At 42.4% G+C, this 19,182-nt stretch overlaps 3 protein-coding genes across 4 annotated transcripts; 2 read left to right on the top strand and 1 right to left on the bottom strand.

Annotated features, from left to right (window-relative positions):
* Positions 1-3,545: 3,545 nt before the first annotated feature.
* On the top strand, positions 3,546-7,959 carry badb (BCL2 associated agonist of cell death b). Its single transcript, XM_062383930.1, has 4 exons — positions 3,546-3,698; positions 4,374-4,526; positions 4,614-4,834; positions 5,192-7,959. Exons 2-4 carry the CDS (start codon positions 4,382-4,384, stop codon positions 5,327-5,329), a joined length of 504 nt encoding a protein of 167 aa, XP_062239914.1. The 5' UTR covers positions 3,546-3,698; positions 4,374-4,381; the 3' UTR covers positions 5,330-7,959.
* A 252-nt stretch (positions 7,960-8,211) lies between these two features.
* Positions 8,212-11,737, bottom strand: zgc:101765 (uncharacterized protein LOC450036 homolog). The gene is made up of 5 exons (XM_062383927.1): positions 10,768-11,737; positions 10,303-10,448; positions 9,310-9,449; positions 9,046-9,204; positions 8,212-8,956 (listed from the first exon to the last, which is right to left on the bottom strand). The coding sequence occupies exons 1-5, from the start codon at positions 11,016-11,018 to the stop codon at positions 8,777-8,779; spliced, it is 876 nt and encodes a 291-aa protein (XP_062239911.1). The 5' UTR covers positions 11,019-11,737; the 3' UTR covers positions 8,212-8,776.
* A 550-nt stretch (positions 11,738-12,287) lies between these two features.
* LOC133949878 (uncharacterized) lies at positions 12,288-18,790 on the top strand. 2 transcript variants are annotated; one of them, XM_062383929.1, is made up of 8 exons: positions 12,288-12,388; positions 13,433-13,490; positions 13,631-13,706; positions 13,979-14,089; positions 14,391-14,419; positions 14,519-14,655; positions 16,800-16,866; positions 17,886-18,205. In XM_062383929.1, exons 1-8 carry the CDS (start codon positions 12,288-12,290, stop codon positions 18,048-18,050), a joined length of 744 nt encoding a protein of 247 aa, XP_062239913.1. In that variant the 3' UTR covers positions 18,051-18,205. The 2 variants fall into 2 exon arrangements, with proteins under 2 accessions (XP_062239913.1, XP_062239912.1); XM_062383928.1 differs by lacking the exons at positions 12,288-12,388; positions 17,886-18,205 and adding an exon at positions 18,542-18,790 and having other exon boundaries at positions 13,012-13,490.
* The last annotated feature ends 392 nt before the right edge of the window (positions 18,791-19,182 follow it).

The raw sequence follows: 19,182 nt of genomic DNA, 5'->3' as shown, positions 1-19,182 counted from the left end.
GCTGTGCCAGAGCTTTCTCACTGAAGTGTGATTTAGCTGCAGCAAAGTGGGAGAGGCAAGAAATGAAAGGGGAAGGGTTTAAGAAGCAGGAACAGTACTGAACTGCCTTTTCTATAGAAAGAAACTATTCATTAAGTATCATTAGACAAGCATGTGCAAGTATACACCTATGAGTTCACATATGGAGCACATATGTTCCAGATCAGCCTGCCCATAGGTCTACAGCATCTCTTCTGAACGCACACACGTATCACGTCAACCACATGAAAACCACCAAAGACTTACAATATTAGAGGGTTGAAGGAGGGCTGGACAAGACTGTGTGTGGCTTGAGACCAGATAAAGAACATACACAGGGTGGGACATGTGTGTGTGTCCTATAAGTTCAGGGTATAGATAAAAGACAGTTATCATCCTGCCTTTCACCTTTTAGCCGAGCCATATTCATAGGGGAAGTCAGACTATTTTACTATTTTTCATTTTTCTTTTCTTTTCTTACTGAGTTTTAACTTGTAAGGATCGTGTATAAAGATGGACCACGCAACTATGTTTCTGTGTCTGTGCAGTATTTCTATCGGGGGATGGAGCACGGTAGCGCACTCAACCAACATGTCATAAGAAGAGACAGATTACATGTCTCGCTGGGCTGGACATTCATGTAATTTTATCCAGCGGAGGACCAAGCGAGGAATCCATTTTTAGTCCCGAACTGAAGTTTAAGAAGAGCAGGGTTACAGGAGCAGCGGGTTTACACAGGGGCGGAGTGACTGTAATTAGAAAGCTGCCATATGGCAGCCTTGTGATCAGTTATACAGCGAGGGAGCGGTCCGATTATAATGAGCATGTACCGAGAGCGGTGATGAAAGGGCTGGGGTTGAATATGTGGGCTGGAGGAGTGTATTCCCTCTGACCTCCTGTAGGTAAGGTTTGTTCTGTCCATGTCACTCTCTTCCACCAGAGCCATTCTGTTTTTTACCAAAATTCTCACTTCTTTCTCTATGCAGCCTCACACACACTTCTGTCATGGCTTTACTTCTCATCATCTGTCACTTTATCTCTCTTTGTCTGCATCTCTCCCTCTCTCGGTCTCCCCATGTCTGGTGCACAATGTCTGCATTTCAGTTGTGCTTCCCATCTTTTTGGGGGGGGGAATTGGGAAACCGAAACATCCTCTCTTTTTCTTTTTTTTTTACACCACTCCTCCTGTGCTCCTCTCTCTCGGCTCTCAAGCCTCAAATAATTCAAAACCTACTCTGCATATTCTTCATCTCCCACGCCGAACGAACTAGCTGACTGAACCTGGGTCTGCACAGAGGGGAGAATATTGAAAGGAAAGTGAGTGAAGCTGTGGCAGTGGCAGCAGAGCAGCTGGGCCCTGGCACTGAATTGGAAGGAACATTTCGGGAACCACTTGCATATACTGTCGCATTTGCTCTCAAGCAGCGACACACAGACAGACACACACACACACACACACACACCCACACACACAGAGGCACGCTCTAGCACACTGAGTGGTGGTTTGGAGACAGTGTGGGCGTGCACCCGCCTCTGTTTCCCAAAATAACCACCAGATGAGGGGCACAGAGGCAGGGCGAGGTTGGTTCAGGGAGATATAAATGGATGCTAATTGTATGGCTCCTTCAGATTACACTCAAAACCTGCAGACGTATACACAAACATGTGGGAGTCCGTGTTTAGTATACGCGTGTACATGACTCTGCTAGTACATGGAAGTGTGTAAGATCAGCTTTTGTCACTCACACACTCTCAGCCTCTTACGCACGGTAGTTCTATGGCTTAAGTTGGTGCATACATGGCCTGACTTTGCCTCACACACACACACACACACACACAGATTAAAATGGATAATAATTGCATGGTTCTCAAACGGCACCCAAATCCAACCAAAAGGAGAACTCCACTGTATTATCTCTATAATCCCTCCATAAATACAGTTCAAAAGAAGCGACTCTCAGCAATGATCTTCAAGAGCTGCTTTATGAGTACGTCAGAGTATGAAAGGCTGACTGTGCAAACTTTGCATTGCATGTTTGTCTAAGCTTAGAATCTCACTTTTGTTCCATTTGGATGCACTGAATTAGAATGAGCCCTCTGACACTGGATACGTCACAGCATTGTTTCAATGACTGACTTTGCAACGTTAACTTCGTTTATTTCTAGTGTCTAATATAATAGCGGGAGAGAGAAGAATGACATCGGGGAGGAGAAGAACAGGCTCTGGATTAAAAATGTTGGATAATTACATGGGTGAGTCTCCTGTGTTGACGTGAGGAAAGTGCAAGAGAGCAAAGCAGAGCACATACATGGTAAATGCACACCCATACAGTGCTGCTCTACTGTGAAGATTCTGTATAAACAAAAGGAATGTATCCCATAATCAGCTTTTCAGGGAATGAGAAACACTTTTCCTGATGATGTCACAATGCGATTTTCGTGTACGCCTAAGCCTGATACTATGACATAATGCGACTTGAGTAATCAACTGCAATTGTAATACATAGTTGAAATAAGATATTTTCTCCTGTTGTTTTCAAGAAAGCACACAACCTGTGACAGGAGATGAGGCAGTGTGAAGAAATATAAACACAGCTCAGAAAAAGACAGAGTGTCTCAGTTTGTAGTCCTACCTCCCCACCTGCTGCTCATGCGAGGTATGACAGCTAACTACAGCCTGGAGGATTTTCTGTCCTTGTCTTCAATATGTCCCAGCGATTGAGAAAGAAGAGACGATAAAAGAAGACATTAACCTTCAAGTAATTTAAACAGGCAATGAGAAGGCAAGCATGTAACGTGTGTCGCCATATATTATATTTGTCAATTTTTTTGTCAGATGCTTTTTAAGGGTAAAAGAAAACGAAATTCAACTTTTAAGGTAACAGATAAGAAATCCTCTGAAGTATTTATAAAAACAACAGACATTTATCACAAAAACAACAAACACCATTACAATTTTAAGTAAAAGTACAACTTGGTGCTTTAAACTCCTGCTAAACTAAAGGAGGACATGGTACTTTTTACTCCATAGATTCACTTATCACATACAAAACATGTGGTCACTTTATTATATACAATGCACTGGAAAATGTTTAAGACATTAAAATTCTGCTTGCAATGTGCGATTCAGTAATATTACATTATGATCCAATACTTTCATATAAATGTTAAACTCTTGCAATACTCTTTTACATGTGAAAGTCCTACTTTTATTGATTTATTAAATTAAAGTACTCAAGCAGAAAATAATTTGAACTTGCACCAAGAACTAACTGAAATAAAAACAGCTTAAAATGGATCATTAGGTTTATGTCCCATCTGATTACATGGAGATGGCAATCGAGACACTTTGCAAAAGCAGATCTGCTTTTACCCAGATGTGCAGATTGTGCAAAGTGCCTCCACCGCTGTGAAATCGCGTTGCGCCTCTACCCTGTACACTACGGTAACCCGCGGGGGGGGCGAGGGGTGCACAAACAAAGCCCCGGCCAGTCCTAGCTCGCAACAGTGACGTCAGCGCGCCGCGGCGGAGCGGTGACGCCCGGCGATTGGGTGAGAGCGCGGAGCTAAAGTGAACAGCTCGGCGAGAAGCGAGAAGCGAGACGCCAGCGGGAATAACAACAGCAGAGGCCGCAGCCACCGCCTCACACATTCCGGACCCTCGGCCCACCACAACCCGGGTAAGGAACCAGCTTGAATGGCCATCGCTTCGGTCTTAGACGCGGTTCGCCTGCCGCCGAGCAGCAGCTGCCGCCCCGCAGGAAGTTTCTTTTGTCCTCCTCGGTCAACAACAACACAACAAGCGAGTTGACCGGAGGGGAGGAAGAAGAAGAGGAGGAAGAGGAAGGTGTGCTGGCTCGAGTGTTCGGAGTGTGACAGCAAGTTCGTTTGGTTCGAAGCGGGCGTGTGCTGTGTAAACAAGTCGCTTATCTGTGGGGTGGTGACACTTTGAACACCTTTGGACCGGCTAATATCTGGGTTAGCAGAGAACAGCCCGCTGGGTGGGTGAGCCGTACAATAGATGGTGCCATTTGATCACACTTGTAATTAGCATAGACACTGTTTGACAATATACTGGTTGGACAGCTGTCGTGTAACAACAGTTTCATTCTGTGTTCTCGCTAATGCAGCTTCTTATAATGGAGGTGCACAGGGACAGGTGTTGTTTGGGTCACATGTATGGACAGCATGCTTTAAGGCAGTTTTTTCTAGTTCTCCCAGATAGATCAACAACACTGTTAACTCAACTGGGATCTTAACAACTTTGTATGCATTTAGTTGTCTGTAATACACTGTACTTAAAGGTTTGTACTGACTTCATGTTTCCACCCCCCCCCCCCCCCCCCCCTCTCCAGATGCCTCAATGGCTGCACACTTCACCATTTCAGACAACGAGTCGGAGACGTCGGAGGAGGTAGTGGAAGTCGAAGGGAGCCAATCATGGACTGAGCCACAGCAGCAGGTTCTTCTGCGCCAGGCCCTCACCTTACCTGAACTCAAAATTGCAGGTAGGAAACCCCGGAGGACTAAGAGTTTCTCTGTACCTTTTGTCTTAATATAACCCTAACCCGTTACCTTTCTCTCCCCCGATGTAGCAACCGGTCGACTCAGGCTGAACTCAGAGTCCCACGCCTACACTGTCTCACGAGATGAGGAGCTCCAAACCAGGGCGGACGAGGAAGCCGGCACGCCCACCGACGGCGCTCCATTCCGGGGTCGGTCCAAGTCGGCTCCCCCTGCACTGTGGGCGGCAAAGAAGTACGGCCAGAAGCTCCGGAGGATGAGCGACGAGTTTGACAGCCTGCTAGACAAAGGGGTGAGAATTGAGGGGGTCAGAGGACGAATGAGGGGTTTAGAACAACACAGATCACAGACTGTAGATATACAGCAATGGCACAGGTGGCAAAAGAGAAAAGAATCCAGTATTTCCAGGTAGAAAGAAGCAAGTTTAGTTCGACTGACATGGATCTTTGGGGGCTCCTACCGATATTAGGGAGCAAGCCAATAATTATATTTTTGCTGATCTATTATGATAAAGAATTGGTCTATGATTCCAAAGATGTTGTATTCAATCAAGTATTTATGCATTTTAACATAGGTAAACATAAACTCAGTGCAAGGCTAACATGTTTATGTCTTTTTAAACTCAACACTGTGTCTCCACTTCGTGCAGGCAATGAGGAAGGTTAATAGCGCCGGGACTGCCGGCCAGTTGCACCACTCTAGAAGCTGGTGGAGCTACCTCTTCAGTCACCAGGAGATGGAGGGAGAGAACAACCACCTCGAGAACCAAACTCACCGCACTGAGTAGGCACTGAGAGTGGATATAAGAGCAACAGAGGGAATCGATGGGAACAAAAACAAAGCAACGGGGAAGCCAAGTGAACAATTGTGATTGAGAACAGTGAGCTCTGCTCGGAGTAGAAATGGAAGAAAGGTTGGTTTGATCAAAAGGAGGAGAGTCCAAACACAAAGGCATGGCTTAACCGGAGAAGCAGTACGTAGTACTGAGGTTCTAAAGCCTCCAGTCATGTACATTTTACAACTAAATTGATATAAATTGTGTGTTTTTTGTTGGTTTTGATGTGAACAACACTGTTGGGCAGCTCACTGTGAACTGGTCAAATGTGAGACGAGCATGAGGACTGACTTGTGGCTTTCCAAACCCACTGTGCAAACGGATGGAAGGACTGGCCGAGAGAGGAGAGACCACCTCTTTTAAATCGCAACAAAAGAATATGGGATGGGACTAGAAAGGTGAACTATCAGTTAGTAAAAGACACTCGACCTTTTCAGTTGTCTCTCACATCAACACTATGCAATATACTGTAGATTGAGAGATAAATGTGCTGAAAACAAAAAGTGACAATTTGAGACCACCTTGAATGCTGTTAGAACTTCCTTCCTTCCTCATTTTCTTGAGGAAATGCCAGCAGTTTGTGTGATGCTTGTTTGACTTCAGATGTTGGCGCTTGAATCGCACATGAAATCCCTGTATTGTGCCAAAATAACCTTCAGGCAACAGAAGTGAGGAGAGAGGGTAAAAAAGGAAGGATTTTCTGTAAGTATTCAACTCAGGGGGCCTTTCTCCAACTTCCTGTTCTGCTACCAGAACCGTTTCAATCACTGTACTCGACTATCATCAACTGCTTTATATCTCAAATTTATCAAACGAACAATCTTGTACAAGGACAATCTTTGACAATGCAGAAAAGAAATATCTTTTCTACAATTTCAGGGTTAGATTATATCGGAAGGAAAGAACATTAAACAGACGTATAAAAAAGAGAAAGCACAAACCAATATGAATCTATCTTTTTAAAGCCTTGGCTGAGCAAATAAAATAAAACAGACTATCAATTTTATGTGTAAATATTGTGTTAATATTTTATCAGATGGCATTGGACGAGGGGTTACACGCGGCATTGGTTTTTAGCTAGAATCGAATTTCACGCGTTCCTATTTTAAAAGTCTGGCCATCCCAGCAATAGGCAATGTACAATCCATGGCTGTTGTGATCAATGTTATGTGCTTATTTAAAAGTTGTGCGTGGGGATGGAGTGACTGCTGTACAAGGTTTTAAACACACTAGCCGCTGGGCCCATTTACTCAGCAACCAGTAACAATAGAGGACAGATTCAGCGTCCCGCCCCTTTTACTACTCGCAATCCAATCACGTTTATATAAGCATTCAATGTGGGGGGAGGGGGTGTCGACTTTGACCTGCCTTGAGGTGCGAATAAAATGGAATCAAGCTGTTGAGTGCTGATCTAATTACCAATTTAGGATATTTACTGGCTTTCGAAGATTCCTTGGCACATAAACTCCAAAATACTACCTTTTTATTTATGTTCTTATTGCTCATATTAATAATTATACAACTATGATCCGCCCCTCTACACAGCTCGGTTATTGATTTGGCTATTTGTGATTTGTGTATCAATGTGTGATTATTGGAAGTGGTAATAGGTTTGTTCTCTTCGTGTCTTACGCTCGACTCGTAGGGTCGAGTTGTGGCGTGCCAAGCTGTGCAGGTCAAGGGCTGCGTTTGTTATCGTCTTGAAAAATCAACTTTGCTACAGCTGTTTTGATACAAACCTGAATGACATCTACCCTTTTTCTAAGATTTGTCTGAGTCTCCTGTGTGTTTTTTGTAACATGATGAGTTGACTGATATATCTGGTATGAAGCTCCTAACACAATCAATACAGTTAAAATATTCTGTTTGAGTCATACTGCTCAAAAAACGAGTGACTCCGCTGTTTAATGATATTAAATATAAACAGCGGAGTCAGGAATGAGTGTTAAAGTGAGAACAGTACTTCTAACATGTCTCTTCCTGTACATCTACCTATACACGTACTACAGTTAGCAGCTGTGTGGTGTTGTGAGCTTGGGACCAGATATGACCGCTTCACTCTTTAAAATAAAGATCAGCTGAAATTTTAAAGAGTATAAATATTCTTATGAACTGCCTTGAACATGCTGTAACCCACGACCTGACACCACACTGCCGGCCTTGTCTCTTAACCTTATCAAACGCCTTAAATCTTCACAGCTCGCTGTCAGTCATTGAACTCAACAAAGACGCACAATGACGTGGAGGTGCGTTTGCTAGCACAACTGCGAGGGGAAACATTTTTAGCCTTAAAGGGCATTTCAGTGGAAGTCACGTGACCAGTAAGGGTTTTGACTTTGAAAACATTTATGACAGTGAACACACCCGAGGAAAAAACCTAGCGTGGCATCTGGAGTTCTGCAACCATCCTTAGTATTACTTGAATCTAGAGATGTGTTTTTGGAGAAAACTGAATTTGTAATATTCCTTTTCTCTTATTTTAGTTTGATTCATTTTTAATGACTTTTGTAAATGTATTTTCTCTACAGCTGTCTAACTTCTGGTATATGCTGTCCTAAATAAATCATTTTAAGAGTGGTTTTCATATGGATTTCGTGCAGTTCCTTCAAATTCTCCAGTGCAGAGGAAGCTTTGGAATGTTTTTAATCCGTTCATATGCAAAAATAGAAACAGAAATGGCCTCTGATGTGGAGGAGGAAATGTTGGGTAGCGGTTGACTGTCAACAGCTGCCATTGTTGGTTACCTCTGTGATATTCCAAGAGCTTGTGTAGTTTCTTGAAAAACAATGAGATTGGTTCAAGATTATTAATTTAGAAGCTACAAGATGCAGAGCATGGGTTCTCCTTGCTGCTTTTTTCCTGAAAAGTTTATTTTCTCTTTATTGTTGTAATATTATGACATTTATTTCATAAGGCCCTAATACTCCATTATAAGAGGCAACGGAACTAAATGATGTAAAGCTATATTATTTTATAGTTATTAAACATTTGACGATTAGACCAGAAACCAATAGGTATTTTCTAAGCGGGCTCTCGGTTTTGGGGACACAACACACAAATCAACTAACTGGACAATATAAACATGATAACTGAACTCTTGAGTCATTTCAGTAATTACATGTACAGTCAGCTTGAATCTTCAGTGCAGCCCAATGTATAAACCAGAAAATGTGTCTGATTTCATTCATCAAGATCCATGAGTTATTCCACCATGTTAAAGAAAGTGAAAAAAGTCCTAGATCGGCCCTGTGATCCAGATCTGCACCAACATTTAACTGTTTCTTTCCTGACCCCGAACCACATCCTTCCACCAAGTTTTGTGATAATCCATCTTGTTTTTTGTGTTGTCTTGCTTACAAACCAACAAAACATGCCCAATGGAGGCAGACTAGTAGTCTATCAAGCCACCTCTGAAGGATCCCAGCAGTACTTGTGTCCGCAGTCTAAAGCCGACAGTCGGTCCATGTCTGCGTCGCTCAGCGTGAAGTCAAAAAGTTCAGCGTTCTCTGTTATCCTTTCTGGATTTGAGGACTTGGGGAGGACGGGGACACGCTGCTGCACAGCCCAGCGCAGCAGGACCTGGAAGTGAATGAAAGTGACAAAAAAATGATTTATTTTGAACCCAGAGTAGGTGAGGTTGAATTAAAACAGTCTGTGTATGTGTTTACCTGGGCAGGTGTGCGTGCACAGTTCTTTGCCACCTCTGTAACACTGGGATCAGTGACAAGCTCCCCTTTCCCTAAAGAGGAGTAGGCTTGGAAACACACTGCGTACTTGTCACACACACTCCTCAGCTCTTTCTGGCACAGTCGTGGGTGAAACTCTACCTGAAGAAAAAAAAAAATATATATATATATATTTTATATATATACACGCTGCACTGGCTGTTTTCATAGTGCACAAAATGATTTGTGTACAGCTGTGTATGATACCTGTAGCACTGCAGGGGGGACTCTGCAGGTCTGCATCAGCTCACTCATGTGCGCTGGTGTGTAGTTGGACACTCCGATGGCCTTCAGCTGGCCCTTGTCATGCAGCTCCTCCAGCGCGGCCCAACTCTGAGCTCGGTTACCTGGAATCAAATATTAATTTACATTATCTCAGCTACACATTTGTGGTAGTTACAGGTTTGAAGCCCGATTTGTAACCATACAGCAGCGAGAAAAAAGCCTCCCCCCCTATGAAACCACGCTTAAATCTGCAAGATCTAAATTTTTACTCGGATTCTCACAAATTACACAATCATGAATATCAGTTCCCCTAAATGTGCCCGGTGGTTTTCATCAAGATACATGAATTATTCAATGTGAAATCAGTGAAAAGGTCAAACAATTTGATAAGCAAAATCCTATTTTCACCCAAAACATTTCATGGGTTCTTTTTTAACCCATGTCCAATTCTTCAACCAAGTTGTTGAAATTCATGCTGTAGTTTTTGCATAATCCTACCGACAATAAATGTAATACAATACAACTTACTATTCCCCGAGCAATTTGGTTTTATAAATAAATAAAAGAGCTGTTCAGTTACGTTCACCTAAAAGTGCAGTCTCTTTAAAAATAATAAAGGTCACAATAAATACATAAATTTATTAAATACCCACATGGCAGATGGCATTTAAAAGTAAGTGTTTTTATTCATTCATGTGTTAAGCTCTAGATGGAGAACAGTATTGTCCTGTAATGGCTACAGGCTACATGGCTTGTGTCCCTCATAAGAGCCTTTTCCAAGGGTCTAAAAACCCACTAACATTTGACGTTTGTCTCTAATGGGGGTGGATTCAGTCGGCATTCACTCCCAGGTCAAAGGACTCCGATCTGCAGTGATGCATTCTTCTTCCTTACACGCCGAGGGGGGGGGGGGGGGGGGGGGAACTGAAATGCAAAGTACATTAAGTAGAATGTGACTTTATGTGAAATCTTTACCTGGGTTGCGTTGATCGGTCACCAGCTGACCCTGAGTACCAGGCCAGTGGATGAGGTAGAGGTCAATGTAACCCAGGTCCAGCTGCGACAGGCTGTGCAGAGCTCCTTCCATGGCTTTGTCACCCTGATCCTTTGGGCCCAGCTTGCTGCATCGGGAAGGAGAGAAAGTAGAATTAAGAATTTTGCTCTATGCAAAAACCAGGCGCTCAAGAGCCTCCATATTGTAAGAAAGAAATTCATCATGTGATGTGGGTACAACACATTTTACTCCGCAAATGCAGTCAGATAAAGACAACACTTAAATTATATTGCAATATTGCGAGGGGATATTTAGTGTCACATCTCAAAACAAATATCCCATCTATATATCCAAGGTGACATGTTTGTTCAACAAAAGATCATATCTTCTGTACTGTGGTACCCCAAAGGTCACTTATGTGGCAGATATGAGCTCATATACATCACCTGGTTATGAACACGTCCTGTCTAGTCAAGCCATATTTGGGCAGGAGCTCCCTCAGGGCTCGACCCAAGTCAGCTTCATTCTTGTAAACAGCTGCACTGTCAAAGGCACGGTAACCTGCTGCCAAGGCGGCATCCACAGCCCGGTGGACGTCCTCAGGACCCCTCAGCTTGTAGGTCCCCAGACCCAGGAGAGGCATTTGAGCCCCCGTGTTTAGAGGGACTGAAGATGTGGAGGAGGGTGAGGACGACATCTGGTCTGTTTGGACGCTGTGGTTTACTCAGCATGTTTGAAGAGGGACACAGAGCAGAGGGAGGAATGAATGGGAGGCTATCTTGGGTATGGTTTGTTAGGAAATGAGCACTTATGGTGCTACAATGTTGCAGTGGTGAGGTTAAAATGTAGTAACGGCAACATTAAGAGACTGGGATATCAACTTTTCGGGCACTCCATTAAGTAAAATCTCCCATCATGCCATAGTCCCTCTAAATAACCGTGTTATAGTACTTTGAGGTGATAGATGGGATATACCAATACAGCATATTCACCTTCCACCTCCATTTATTTAAAAAAAATACAATTTAAAATCTACTTCCTGTAACTGGTGGTTAAATGTTCCCATCAACCCACAGAGTTTGTCACTGTACCAGCCAGTCTGTACATGTCTCGTTGTTAATACAGTGTTATTAAAACAACACACCCTGTTTTTGACTGAACCCACAATGCTTTGGGAAATACACACTTCACAATATACCGACAATGACGCAGTGGGAACAATAATGTGACGCAGTGAGCAGATTCAAATCCAACATAACCAGTCGAACTGCAACATGGCAGTCATGGATGAAAGTAAGGGACGCTCTGGTTAAATATAAAAAAACATTCGCATCAACTTTTGCTCGAGCTGAATTCGTATAAATGAGAGATAACATGTCGATGGAATGACTGTCAGAGTTTTAGAAAATATATAATTAAACCTTACCGAACTAAAACCGTAGTTTAAATGTGAATATTTAACTTGAGGTGTCCTCCTTCCTGCTCCGACACGTGGTCAGCTGATGGTCATGTGACCGTCTGGGCGGTTTTCTCCGTCTCCATAGCGACTCCTGCAGCGGCGCCGCGGATTGGATGAGGAGCTGGCCAATCAAGGACGCCCGCAGAGAGTGGAGGGCGGCAGTTCCGCTAGTCCGGCGAATCACGGGGCGAGCGGGGCCTTTGAGTGACAGGCGTTTAACTGTTGACGTGCCGCTGGAGGCTGAAGTTCACTCGAGTCTGAGGACAAGTGGACGACGTAGGAAATACAAGTCGCCATTTTCTGTAGACATTACGGTAATTTAGAGAGGGCGCGGGAGAGAGCTTCATTATAAACTGTTAATTGTGATAATTGGAGCAAAGGTTCAGGTGAGAGTGAAAGTGTTTTCTTGCTAGCTCCTAGTTAGCTGCGTGTGACATGTATGCTAACAGTTCAAAACTTGTTCAGGAAGACATTCATTTGTTTTGTTTGCGAACCTCCAGCTGAGCCATGACGCTGGAGACCTTCTCCTTCCCTCTTCCTGAAACTCGGTTCTTCAGAGCTGACGGGCTCATCTACAAGTTTAAGATCAGAGGAGGCAGCAGCTTCAGGCAAGACAGAAACATACACACACGTTTATGATCCAGTCATTACTCTTCCTCTAGCGGAGAGCAAGAGGGTTCACGTGAGAGACTCCGCATCAGTAGATGTGAGGAGGATATCATCTCCTCCAATAAATTGATCTTCCTTCTTTACATTTTATTTTAATCAATAAAGTGGAGTAAAACAACTCAAGCTCAAAATCACAAACACGTAATAATAATAACAACTTGGATATAGTTAGCGTCTTTCTAGTGTCCCCAAAGCCACCTTACAAAGTTGAAAGAACAGAAAGTTATAGATAGATAGATAGATAGATAGATGGATAGATGGAGGAGTATAAGGCCGGTGGAGTTCAAACATGGAGGGATTAATCAGTGAGGAGGAGGATCATGGTGTAGGATGGGTGTGGTGTAGTGCCACGTCTTGTTTCTAATGGGAACCCTGGCAGCTGTGTTCTGTCTGACTGGAGCTTGCCAAGGTCCTTGCTGGGTACCACAGACAGTTAGTGTGGTCCAGATGGGAGGCGTTGAAGGCGTGGATGAGGGTCTCTGTCCCTTTCTTCCTATCCTCCTCAACATCCATCGCAAAGCGGTGCAAAACATTCTTTATTCTCAAAAGCAGTTGTTGCCGTCGCAAAATCATTGATCCTTTTTCTCCCTTTTATCTCCATCCTTCTCCCACAACAGAGACGACTACATGCTGTGACTTTGTCTTGATATTTTGTTTCATCTGTACAGAAAAGAGGATCTAAAGCCCCACAGCGTCTGTCTTCCTTTAGGCAGGGAAACTAGAGTCCTGAGTGATCATCCACAGCCTTCAACCTGTTTTTTTTCCTTGTGACTGAAGATTATTGTTTTATCTAGCATCTAATGTTTCCGACACTTAAGGCTCAGCAGCAAACCAGCGTTCACAGTTTTTAATGCCTTTTCTTTCATACACTGCTGCAGGGTAATACATTCACCGATGGATACATTCCCTTATACTGTCAGATTTGACAGCATTTAAAATAGAAGTTACCAGAACTAGAAATGCTTCCACAATGTTCAGTGATTTGTTTATTTCAGTGGAGAGGAGTTGATGGAAGGAAACAGCTTCAATCAGGAACTGGAGGTAACAATGATTGCTCTTTGTCCCTGTGTCAGTATTTACATTTGTTATGTTGACTTATTATTAATGTTATTCACACATTTCTTTTTTGGTCAAATTCACAATGAACTGATGCATTCTGATTGTATCTTCTCTGTTTTCAGGACATCATCAGAACGGTTCTCGGCAACCTGGACAATCTCCAGCCTTTCTCCAGTACCCACTTCAATGTCTTCCCTTGTATCCCTCAATGTAACTTCACCAGTGTGTTCGTCCATCAGTGTATTTATTCATCTGTCATCTATCGGGGGGGGGGGGGGGGGGGGGGGAGCAGATGTAAAAGTTTGCACGTGAAGTTTTGGATGCATTTCTGTGTTTTATGTGTTGAAAAATGTGAAAAGTAGGTCACAGCAGTAAGGTCACAGCCAACGTTCAGAGTTGAGATCCCTTTCGTGCATGCAGCTACTTGTGTTATGTTCAAATCCCTGTGTTTTCTTAACTGTGGCTCCCAGATAAGAAGCGATGGGAGGGATTATCTAAGGTGATGTGCAAACACGAGGAGAAGAACCTGAGCGCCTACCCTTTCATTCTCATCCTCTACCTGGAGAAAAACACACCGAATGGTGAGGAAACACGCACTTGTTGCTGCACTTATTGCCCTTGTCGACAAACAGCTGCTGGTAAGATCACAGTATCTAATGCTGAATACACTCTGAGTTACATGCTGCCTTCACCTCAAGATATCTGGTAACTCACCAGAAAACATGGGATAGAAATTCCCATCACAGGATCTCAGACGTTCGTCCTTGACGCCAATCCTTCATCTCTTTGTGTTTAAGTGCAAAGGACGAATAGAGTTGTCTCTATACAGGTCCATTATGATGTCTCACATGTGCTATATATATCTTTTACATCTTGTTTCAGGAACACATGCAGAGAAGAGGCTGAGTCCAGTGAGTTAACGTTATATTATTGACAACATAATACAGTGTTATATAATTCAAACAGACACTGGGAATAAAGAAATTACCAAAGAGTGTATTGTTTTCTAGGAGAAAGAGAGAGAGCATCGCTTCTCTGTTTCTAAGCCCCAGTCCAAGCGCACTAAGACAGACTCACCACTAGAGGAGGCCATACTACTGGATTTAGTCAAGGAGTTGGAGGCTGAGAGCAGGATTTCCATGGTGGGGTAAGTCCTTTTATCTACTGTTCTAAAGAGACTACTCCTTCTGCCCCATTGAGATAAGATAAACTTTACTGATCCTATACCCAGTAAATTCACCTGTTACAGCAGCAGATAAAGGCGGTGGAGAAAGTGAAAGTATCAAAATATATACTTAAAATAAAACAATATAAAATACAGAGTTCATTTAATCTACACCTTTCACCTCTCTACTCTACAGGTGGAACATGTCAGCAAAAGTATTATTGCAGTTTCAGGGCTGTACAGTGTGGTAATATATTAATCCTTTCACATTGACTTTGTGTTTGCAAGTTTCTTTGATAAATTACTAATTCATAGCCTGATATATAATATTAATTGATTTGATTTCATCCATATCATCCACACTTATTATTTATTGTCTCTGTTCAACACAACAGAGAGGTTGCTAGTTTAAGTCCATAGACACACTCTGCATCAAATGCACTGTAAGAGTGACATCTTTGTCATCATGGCTGTAATGTTAAGGAAATGTAGCAGGTATTATCGGCATTAACATGAAGAATGCAGTGTGAGCTTACTGTATATTGACACACACTCACACAACTGTATACACATTGTGTAGAGATGAGAGTGTTCAACACACACGCGCGCGCTCCAGTGATTCCTGCAGTTATGAATCAAGACATGAGGCAAACGGGCGCCACCTCAATCACTCTGACAGTCAGCTCAGTAGGGTGAAACTTATTATTTAAAATGCTCACACACAATCGCAGGCCTGCACACACACACACAGTTACACACAAACAAGGTCCTGTCCTCCACTTAGTTCCTGTTTCACTTATGTAAACAGAATTGTCTCCTTTATTTAAAACTTGACGAACGCACAGTCAAATGCACAAACTGTGTAAATATCCGGGGAAGAAAGAAAAAACCCGTCCTCGAGCATCATTACGAGTTCACAGGAAATCCAGTTTCATTGAGCATTTCTCTTTGAATTACATTCACCACATTGACCATCACATTAACATGTCCTCACAAAGGTGGCGCACATCAGCACGCAGCAGTGCGAGTTCAAAAGGACAGCGCACGTATTGTACAAACACATTTACTGTCCATGTTCAACTCATACACTGTGTGTGTGTGGGGGGGGGGGGGGGCTATGTGATTGCCCTGGAGGGACAGAAGGTTTGTTTTTGTGTTAAACCTGCTGGAAACAAGGGAACAGAAAAGTACCAGTTACAAAGAGCAAGTGTGGACGTAGAGAGGACAAAAAAGAGTTTTCTGTTCTGCTGCCATGTCTCTATGAATAACACTGACTGTGCAGTTCATTACAAAATGTTATGTACATTGTTATAAATGTATTTCTTATCAGTTTACCGATGGAATTACAAAGTGTGTTAAAGACCTCATCAGACCCTCAGACAAGTGGTGGAGATAATGGAGGGCTGGAGCTGAAGCTTTGAGAGCTGCACCCTCCTGCTAGTTCTTCTCCTTGCAGCCTCAGCCTAGTCATGGGAGACGTGGTTTGGTCAGATTCAATAAAACACTGCAGTTGATACAGTGCTCTGTTGAAAGGAAGATTTGCCAACCTGACTATTTTGAGGCCCCAGCTCATGTAGCCACTTTCTGACTTAATCTGGAAGCTGAATGGACTTCTTAAAAGTCACTTTGGACGGTGTCTGCTTATGCATGTTAAGTAATGTACTTAATACTCTTCATACAACTCTAACTCTAATTAAGTGTAAGAACTAAAGAGTAAAATAATGTCTTTTATACTCTTATGTAAAGTACTTTGCAGGCCATGCACGATGAAGCATGACACCATAAAATGAGACTCATCATTTTAAATATATATATATTTAAATACATTTATATACGACAAACCCTAAACTTCCATAAGCTTTGATATAATAGTTCTGATATATAGAGAGGAGTATGGACCTGGTTCATTTCATGTAATGTTCACATGAAAAACTTGTTTAGTCACTTGTTTTATCAGTCATTAAACATAAAAATAGTATCAGCACTCTATTTTTCAGGAAAGTTGTACAAATATACATAAATGTTGAGTTCCATATGGTAATTATTAGTTAACCACGCTTTCAAAAATGTTTACAAAATAAACTGTTCCATTAAAGTAAGGTAACGTTGTGATGTGCGACTTCCAGCAGGCTGCACGTGGACAATCCACATGAAGAGGGAGAGGTCAAAGAGGATCCAGGACATGTTGTCAAGGTGATGCTTTCTATTTAGTCATTCATTCACTTTCATTCATCTCTTACTCACATTTGGCGAACAGATTTGTCACTCTCTGAAATGTCAAATGGAGAAGTCAGTCGTCTCAGCGCACTGGTGTGTCGACGTAACCGAATCCAACAACTCATCTTTCACTTTGAATCCCTCTATCCCCAGCACTAGCGCACACACACACACACACACACACACACACACTTGTGGCACCTCTGCCTTTATTGCAGCCCCAGGCTAACATTAGCGCAGACAGGTAGGATAACAAGTGTGATTAAGGTAATAATAGCATTACATCAGACAAAGAGTCAGACAGAGAGTGTAGGCTACGTGTGTGTGTGTGTGTGTGTGTGTGTGTGTGTGTGTTTGTGTGTGTTAAGGTGATGTAAAGCAACAAACGTCTCCGATCTGCCCAGCCCCGCTCTCTTCTTGTCCACGTCCCTTCATCTCATCTGATCCTCTCTTTTTCTTTTTTTTGTACACTCGTCCACTCTGACATCTCTTTCCACCTCTTCCATCTACAGCTTTTCTTTTCTTTTTTTCCCCTCACATTTGTTTCAAGTGGAAAAAATGATTTAAACTAATTATGTCAGCCCATTGAGTTATTTATTTTCTTAACACTGAGAAGGAAGTGCCAATACAGGTCTACAGAGCTTTAACACGGATTACGTTGGAATATTGTGGTGATGTCAAGGTGATTGGTCACTCGTGCACAAACTCAAGAGAAAACTTGTGAACATTTTTGAAAATGAACTACAATTCACAGTTATAACAACATATTTACTCCACTTATAATTAACAGTGATGTCTTTTTACACAAGAGTTTGAATTCATACAAAGATGAGTGGCCTTTTTTTTACTTTATGAGTTGTGGTTAGCTAAGTAGCCCAGAGCTTTTCTTGTTATTCTAGCGCATAGCCTTTGGGTGTTAGGTTGGTTCTACCACAGTTAGTAGCTATTAAAGCTTTGCCATCATTTTAATTTAATCCTTGTTTGACAAACTCCAGCTGAAATCAGACGTCATCATGAAGAGTGAGAGTCCAGGTGAGGTGCAGCCGGGGACAATACAGGACAAAGAAGTGGAGGAGGAAGATAGGGCAGCTTCAGAGAGGCCAGGGTTTCTGACTCGACTGGCCAGGTTAGTGGGATGGCACAGTGGGCATGTTTACTGAGTAGCCCAGTTGATAACAGCCAAACAACCAGCAAGCAGTGTCTCACTTGTATGCAAGAGACAAACAGCAGAAAGGTTAGAAGCAGATCTGCAGGAGCAGAAGACTCACGTCACATCTTATCTGTAGATTTGATTGACTTTTACACCCACAGGAGAAACAAGCTGATTAGTATTGAGACAGAAAAAGAAGATGTCAGAGTTTAGGATGGATTGGGGAAATCCAGCTAATATGTGCACAGAAATTACAATATTCCCGTGGAGTATCTGTTCAGACAAGCTGGGACCCCAGACGTCCGCAGGGGAAACAAGGACTGTCAAAAGTAACTCGACGTCAAATCTTACAAAAGTAGTCTTATGGTTTACCCTGTAGTCGTTATGGTGATCACATACAGTAGCAGTTTATTGAATGAGACCAAGAAGCAGAGAGCTGCAGTCAGCATGTGTGCAACTTATACAGACTTTTTAAATGTCTTGTTCTCCATCTCTTTGCAGCCGAATCTTCCCTTTCTCCTTGTTCTTCAGAGACGACTAAGAGACAGGAAAGTCAAAGTAGTTCTCGTAATGGAGTGTCATCAGGGTTTGGGTGGTGGCACAAAACTAATTGTTTGGTTTAGTTTTAGTTTGGTTAAACTTGTTTTGATTTCTTCATGAACTATAATCTATAGATTTGTTGGTTTGTCTTCAACCTCAACTGATTCCTTTTTACATTTGTATTTGTCAGTACAGTTTTTTTAAATGTCCCCTGAGATCTCTGTTCTTGTTCTCTTATTGTTCTTGTGACATTTTACTTTGTAAAGATTTTTTATGAAATTGACATATTTAACTATTGTTAGAGAGATGAAGAGTCTATTTTTCACAATATTTTTTATTGTAGATATCCCCTAATATAAGAAAATAAATATGTTTTATTGTTGACTCTAGATCACTGCCTCTCTGTCCATTTCTGATCTTGTATAATCTCTCAGCTCTAGTTTCTAGCGATGGAAATGAATATTTTGAGTGAGGTTAAATGTTGACATTGTTGCTCAGTGTGCAGACTGTGCGGTGAGTTCAGGAAAACACATTATGATGCTTTTATTCTGATTGCCGTAGAACCTTCCGTAACGTTTCCACTCGTTCATTTGTGCATGTTT

Source organism: Platichthys flesus, chromosome 24 (assembly GCF_949316205.1).
Source record: "Platichthys flesus chromosome 24, fPlaFle2.1, whole genome shotgun sequence".
Classification (NCBI taxonomy): domain Eukaryota; kingdom Metazoa; phylum Chordata; class Actinopteri; order Pleuronectiformes; family Pleuronectidae; genus Platichthys; species Platichthys flesus.
This window is presented reverse-complemented; position numbering and strand designations above follow the sequence as displayed.

Excerpts from the sequence above, each read along its gene's own strand:
- badb (XM_062383930.1), top strand. The coding sequence starts at position 4,382 with ATGGCTGCACACTTCACCATTTCAGACAACGAGTCGGAGACGTCGGAG. Across the intron at positions 4,527-4,613 it reads ACCTGAACTCAAAATTGCAG|CAACCGGTCGACTCAGGCTG; the intron begins GTAGGAAACCCC and ends CCCCCGATGTAG. Across the intron at positions 4,835-5,191 it reads ACAGCCTGCTAGACAAAGGG|GCAATGAGGAAGGTTAATAG; the intron begins GTGAGAATTGAG and ends CACTTCGTGCAG.
- LOC133949878 (XM_062383929.1), top strand. The coding sequence starts at position 12,288 with ATGACGCTGGAGACCTTCTCCTTCCCTCTTCCTGAAACTCGGTTCTTC. Across the intron at positions 13,491-13,630 it reads GCTTCAATCAGGAACTGGAG|GACATCATCAGAACGGTTCT; the intron begins GTAACAATGATT and ends CTCTGTTTTCAG. Across the intron at positions 16,867-17,885 it reads ATCCAGGACATGTTGTCAAG|CTGAAATCAGACGTCATCAT; the intron begins GTGATGCTTTCT and ends GACAAACTCCAG.
- zgc:101765 (XM_062383927.1), bottom strand. The coding sequence starts at position 11,018 with ATGTCGTCCTCACCCTCCTCCACATCTTCAGTCCCTCTAAACACGGGG. Across the intron at positions 9,205-9,309 it reads TCCCCCCTGCAGTGCTACAG|GTAGAGTTTCACCCACGACT; the intron begins GTATCATACACA and ends TTTTTTCTTCAG. Across the intron at positions 8,957-9,045 it reads GTGCACGCACACCTGCCCAG|GTCCTGCTGCGCTGGGCTGT; the intron begins GTAAACACATAC and ends ATTCACTTCCAG.